This window comes from Calypte anna, chromosome 11 (genome assembly GCF_003957555.1).
Source record: "Calypte anna isolate BGI_N300 chromosome 11, bCalAnn1_v1.p, whole genome shotgun sequence".
NCBI classification, from domain to species: Eukaryota; Metazoa; Chordata; class Aves; order Apodiformes; family Trochilidae; genus Calypte; species Calypte anna.
The window spans coordinates 9,921,888-9,927,909 of NC_044257.1; the positions used below are offsets into that span (position 1 = coordinate 9,921,888).

The window sequence follows — 6,022 nt, forward strand, 5'->3', positions numbered from 1 at the left end:
TGACCCTGTGCTGACTCCTGGGGCTGACAGCTCAAGTCCCTTCAGCAGGGAAGGTCCCTCAGGAAGACTTAGAGCTCCAAGATAGCTTTACATCTTGTCATGCTGCAATATACACTCAGTGCTACGAAAACATAGGGAGTGCAAAGCATTCCAAGCCTCAGATTTTCAAGTAAGTTGAATGCCACCACCTCGCTCCTTTCAGCCATTCGCCGCGTGCCTGTAAACCCTCCGTATTTCCTTAAGCTCTTGCCCTTTAGGGACACCACTTACCGGATCAAGGCAGATCGGGGCTGAGGCATTACTGACAGTTCCTGGCAGGTCTCCATCCCACCACGTCTCTGGGCGGGCCAAACGCTCCCTCCGCGGCGATGAGCCCAGCCCTGACCGCCACCACGGCCGGGCCCTCCCGCCCGCTGCCTGCGGCTGCAGTGGCTCCTCCCGGGGCCCAGGCGGCGCCCGCACGGTCCCGCAGCGCTATCTCGGCCGCAGCCACCGCCACCACCGCCTCCTCCGTCTTCAGGATGAACTCGCGGATGCGACCCTGGAGGGAAGCGGCCACGCTGCTGCTGGCGGCGGGCACACCGGGGCGGCTGCCGCGCTCCCCGCCCGGCCACACCGACTATGAGCTGCTGCTGCTGCAACGCAGCTCCCGCAGCGGCTTCATGGCCGGCGCCCACGTCTTTCCGGGTGGCCTGTTGGAGGCGGCCGATTTCTCCGCCGAATGGCTGGGGCTGCTGCCCGCCTCTCCTCAGTGCGGGCTGAGCCCGGTGAGGCCGCCGCCCCCCGGCAGCAGCCGGACCCCGCTCTTCGCCGCCGCCCGGGAGCGGCTGGGCTCCCCGCTGCCGGGGGAAGTCGCCTTCCGCATCTGCGCTATCAGGGAAACTTTCGAGGAGGCGGGAATTCTGCTGCTGGTGCCGGGGCCCGGGCCGGCGGCGGGCAGCGGGCCGGCCCCCCTGCTGCCGGAGGAGCTCTTGCCCCCCGCAGCCGAGCTGAGCGAGTGGAGGCGCCGGGTGCAGGAGGAGCCGGGCTCCTTCTTGCAGCTGTGCCGGCACCTGGGCTGCGTCCCCAACATTTGGGCGCTGCAGGAGTGGAGCAACTGGCTGACTCCTGTGGACAGGGCTGGTCGCGGCGGCCGGCGCTATGACACAGCTTTCTACCTGTGCTGCTTGGAGAAGCGGCCGCCCCGCACCTCGCAGGACGACCAAGAGGTGACAGCCTTCCTGGTAAGAGGCCGGGGCTTCACCGCGCTCCTCTGCTTGACACATGTCCGGTCCTGCGAGCATTCCCCTGGCACTAAACACAGAGGGCCCGCTCCTGCCTCCTCTCAGGGAAATCGGCCCGGCTGCTGGCATGGTAACCAGCAGTACCCACTGAACAGTCCACCAAGGGTCTGGCTCTCCAGCTTCCTTGATTTCGCCTCCTTAAAATGTGAGAAAAGGGAGTTTTCACCTTCATATTAATCCCCTCCCGTGTACATCTGCTTCCCACCAGTAGTCCCTACATCAGCCGAGACGCTGTCACAGCTGGCAGAAATGGGCGTTTCTTGAAAGTCACGGCACGGGATGTGTGTCACATCACATCATTTACACCTAATTACTGTATCTTACAAAGGTAGATGACAAGTAATCACTCTTTTATCAATGGTGTATTGTAACTGTACCCTTAACATTCAGTACACGAGGAGAAATCCATCTGGCATGTTCAGGGTATTCCAGGGCCCCAAGAGCTGCTAGTAATTTTAATTTTTTGTAACTACTTGGAATAGTTTAAGTAACATACGCGCTTGTTAAAATAGTGTATTACTAAAACATTATTTGGAGCTGTATTGGTTTGGGTTTTTTAATTGGCAGGGGTAAGAGAGTAAAAAAAGATATCTTAGGGTCACATACACTGAGTTGGGTTTTTTAAGAAGTTTTTTTAGAATTCTGAAGAGTCTAAAAGCAAGTTAGAAGTAGATGAGAAACCAAGTAGTTATGTAGAAGTTTACCTAGATAACTATTAGCTCATTATTACCTAACAAAAGTTTGCTATAATTTTTTTAGTAACTGTAAATATACTGCAAATGCTTATGCACAAGTTATTAAATTTAATGTGAGATTAAATTCAGATTACTAATAGTTTAAGCATGCAAAACAACACCACGTTTAAATATAACGATGTTCGCTCTGAAAACACATTGCACAGGAAGCATAGGTTTAGTGGTACCTTTAATTCTTAAAGCATTAGTAGCAACCCTGTTTACTGAGTTGACAGTGATCAAGTTGAAGGTTTTCTCTTGATTTCAGCAGACTTAGGCCCTTAAAACAAGATGCTATTTGAGTTTCCAAACTTCACATACCTACATATAAAACAAAAACTTAAAAAAAAAAAAAGCTTAATTATTGGATTTAAAATGCTTTTATTATGTTGCTTAGATTTTCTAAATTTCTTTTTTGTTATTTTGGTATAATTTATACATGGGTTTTCTCGTTTTCAGAAAATTTGGGCTGTTTGAAGATCTTTTTGTCTGTAGAGACTTTCTTTGCTACGGGCTTGTGAAAATATTGGTACTTTCTACCTGGTGATGAAGCTGTTCCTTCAAGGGTTGTTTCCCTCTTTCAGTGGTCATCACCTCCGGAAGCCATTGAACGCTTTAAATCTCAAGAAATATGGTTTCCTCCACCTCAGTTCTATGAATTGTGCAGGCTGTGCAACTTCTCTTCACTAGATGAGTTACACAAGTTCAGCTCAGATCGTGCTCTAGAGGGGTGTGAATGTTGGATGCCTGTGATGTTGAGTGCTTCAGATGGCTACATTCAGCTATTGCCAGGTAAGAAAACAGATGAAGGTTCTTTTAAATATGTAAAAGCTTGGGAACTGATAGATACTCAATCCTCTTCACAGAAACTGGTCTATAACTGAAAGGAAAATATTATGTCACTGTACACTTTTTCTACTGCTTGGCTCCCTTGTTCAATACATTTCATACAGCAGTTATTTCTGTACTTGTACAAAATCTCATTGTTTCTATGCTTTTTTTTAAAGAAGAAATATTAGTATTTCAACTTTATTATTATTATTAATTCAAAGGATGTATTAGAACTTATATTTAGTCTAAGTGTGAATTCACATTTACTGTTTCTGTAAGGGCAAGTGGATCGAGTGTAGCTGCAGTATATGTCTTCCCAACTGTAGTGGTAGGGCAGTGAGCTAAACACAAAATCATTTTTTTTCTCCCCTTTTTCAAACCAAAGTGCCTCTCATTTCATAATCATGTACATTTTTACCTTCTTAGGAAAAGCTGCATTGTAGTGAAATGATGCAATCAGGTGTTGCTAATTACAAAGTGGGAGGTGGGAGTTTGTGTTAAGCCCACCTGTGCCCAATTAGGGCTGACCCCACCTGCACATGAGCAGAATTGGTTGCCCCCCACTTCGTAATTAGCAACACCTGATTGCCTCATTTCACTACACTGCATCTACTACTTATTATTAATTGTAGTTTGGTCTTCATTATGTTTTCTTCTTTTTTGTCACATCTGACTTCTCAAATTTGTGGTTTATAAGCATTCTTGTACAAGAATAATATGCCCGGCAATTAAACCGAAACAGACACAAAACACTTTTCTTCAATAAAACAGAAAAAAATAACTAGTAGTATTCCTAGTCCTATTGTAGACTATCTTCATATACTTGGAAAGGTACTTGTCTTCTTCTCCACCCATTTCATAAACTTCTATCTGACCAGGCTGTGTTTATAGCATATTACTTTTATCAGGAACATTCAACATCCATACCAGTACCTCAGATGTCCACCACAATGCCACTGACAGATTCTTCAGAAATTTATGGCTGTATCTTGAAATCTGAAGATATTTTGAGGCTATTTACTTTTTTATTGTGAAATAAATTCCCACTGTGTTTCATGTCCTGAGGAATGTTAAAAAATTGCTGGTGTCACTGAGTCAAATGTTTGAAATTAAGTTTGGCAATGTATAACAAACTTTTTTTTCTGCCCTCAGGAGATGAGTTATATCCAGAAGATCCAGATTATACAGGAGAAAAGAAAATCATCATGACTACAGATAAGACAGTTGACAAGCTCATGAAAGAGGGTAGTATATTTCACCGGATTGTTATTAAAAACATCAACAATCTTGCTGTCTATGTTAATATTCAAGCAAAATATAAACATATGAATCCACTGATGATAAACTCTGATTGTTCAGATTACAACAGCAGATTATAATATTTGTTTTAAAGCTAGAATATTTTTAATTACATACATATTCATTGTGGGCTTGGTCTTTTCTAACCACTGCCAAATAGTTATGAAAATATTGCTTTGTTCTGCCAAAGCATTTTGTGTTTGAGACTTCTGAGTACCTAACTGGTTCACTCTTTGAAACAGCACAGTTGTGCCAGTTATGGGGTTTAGAAGCAACTGAAAATGTAACTATCAACTTAATTATTGATTAACTTAAATGCGATTTTTCTGTAATGATACATACTAATTGTAGAATATGCTGCAACGCTGGTCTGGTGGGTCACACAGGTCCTTTTCTCACTGAAAATTTAAGTATATATTATCTTCAGAACAAACATATATAGAGTTAGAATTTTTTTTTTCTATGCTTCCCAAAGTTATCCTTTAGACAACTGATATGCGTGTCTAAGAATGAATTAAATCTCCCATTCCATATCTGCTGACATCTCCCATTATCTCATTTTTGGGAAAACGTGTGTGTGTCTGTATGTATGGTTAGACTTATTAACTAAGAATCACTCTTAACAAAAAATTAATAGAAAGTTAATGTTCAGATTTGATATACCAAAATTCTACTAATTCTGTTAAAAATTTTACAGCTTACAAAACTAGAAATCATTTATACAGTCACCTGTCAGATTGAGTGCATTCTCAACATCTTAATCTTCATTTTGGTAGCAATTTAAAAAATAGAAAAAGTTTATCTGTAAAAATGCTGACAACTTTAGGGAACAGTGTACTACCTTGGAAACACCTGTTTCAATATATCAATATCCTACATTTTTTCCTTCTACTTTACTAAATATATCTGGGATTTAAGAACTTCAGATAAAGTACTGCTGCTTGCTTTTTTGCTTTGGATTTGTTTGTTTCGTCTTTTTTTTGTGCAATAAGTGGAATAGCAATATAAATTCTTCATCTGGAAGAAGAATGAATAACGATTTGAGATTAACCAGTAAACTTGTTCAGAAAGCTGTGTTTCAATTAAAATCTTCTGCAATATTTTAATTAAATCAAATTAGTTTGTAGTATTCATTTGTATTAGAAAAAAAAACTGTATTTTTTCTCTTCTCTTTGAACATGCTCAAACTGTTCTTGGTTTTGCAGAACTTGTTAAAATTTGTATATCTCTACTAGACATAGATCCTGTGAAGTAGTATATTATGTACACTGTGTATAATGCAGTATAGTATCTCCTTCAGAATATTCTGGCTGACTTCTGAACGTGAAGACAACTGAAAAACTAAGAAAATGTAGATGAAGAAAGTGCCCTTTCTTACATGATTTTTAGCTCTTTGAGATTAAGAGTGGTCACTATAGAAGAGGTAAAACTGTGCTTATTATCATATTTGTAGAGTCTATAATACCAAGTATATTGACTGCAAAATTATGTCAGTATTTATTCATAATGGGTAAAGTCACCTGAGCAGATGCACAAATCTAACCAAATACAGATTCGATAAAGATGTGCACTGGTTGTGCTCCCTGTTTCATGTTTGGTGTAGAACCAAGATTCCTTATTTTTAGTTAGTCAACAGTAAAGCAGAAAGTTAATTCTGTCAGTCCAAGAAAAGGGGACCAAGAAACACTTTGGCACCCAGTCTATGCAACCTCGTGCAAAAGAAAATCAGGCTTGAAACTTTTTTAAAGCCTGAATGGAAAGGGTAGTACACAAGAGTGAATTAAAACAAGAAGTAGTTAATTTACCACAGTTCTTGAGATGCTAAAGTTTTCTTTAAGGCCTAAATGTTATGGGTCATTTACAACTGTTTTCTGC

At 41.6% G+C, this 6,022-nt stretch overlaps 2 protein-coding genes across 3 annotated transcripts in view; one reads left to right on the plus strand and one right to left on the minus strand.

The window, feature by feature from the left end:
- The window catches only part of ANKRD27 (ankyrin repeat domain 27), a 45,587-nt gene extending 45,054 nt beyond the window's left edge, over positions 1-533 (minus strand). Inside the window, exon 1 of the mRNA XM_030457516.1 lies at positions 271-533. The gene's annotated coding sequence lies outside the window, so the exon portion shown is untranslated. The remainder of the gene's footprint in view (positions 1-270) is intronic.
- On the plus strand, positions 461-5,336 carry NUDT19 (nudix hydrolase 19). Of its 2 annotated transcripts, XM_030457517.1 has the most exons (3): positions 461-1,223; positions 2,602-2,809; positions 4,001-5,336. In XM_030457517.1, the coding sequence occupies exons 1-3, from the start codon at positions 522-524 to the stop codon at positions 4,225-4,227; spliced, it is 1,137 nt and encodes a 378-aa protein (XP_030313377.1). In that variant the 5' UTR covers positions 461-521; the 3' UTR covers positions 4,228-5,336. The 2 variants fall into 2 exon arrangements, with proteins under 2 accessions (XP_030313377.1, XP_030313378.1); XM_030457518.1 differs by lacking the exon at positions 4,001-5,336 and having other exon boundaries at positions 461-1,428; positions 2,602-2,725.
- Positions 5,337-6,022: the final 686 nt, after the last annotated feature.

Coding starts and splice junctions, on each gene's coding strand:
- NUDT19 (XM_030457517.1), top strand. CDS start 522: ATGAACTCGCGGATGCGACCCTGGAGGGAAGCGGCCACGCTGCTGCTG. Junction 1,224..2,601: donor AAGAGGTGACAGCCTTCCTG/GTAAGAGGCCGG, acceptor TCCCTCTTTCAG/TGGTCATCACCTCCGGAAGC. Junction 2,810..4,000: donor CTACATTCAGCTATTGCCAG/GTAAGAAAACAG, acceptor TTCTGCCCTCAG/GAGATGAGTTATATCCAGAA.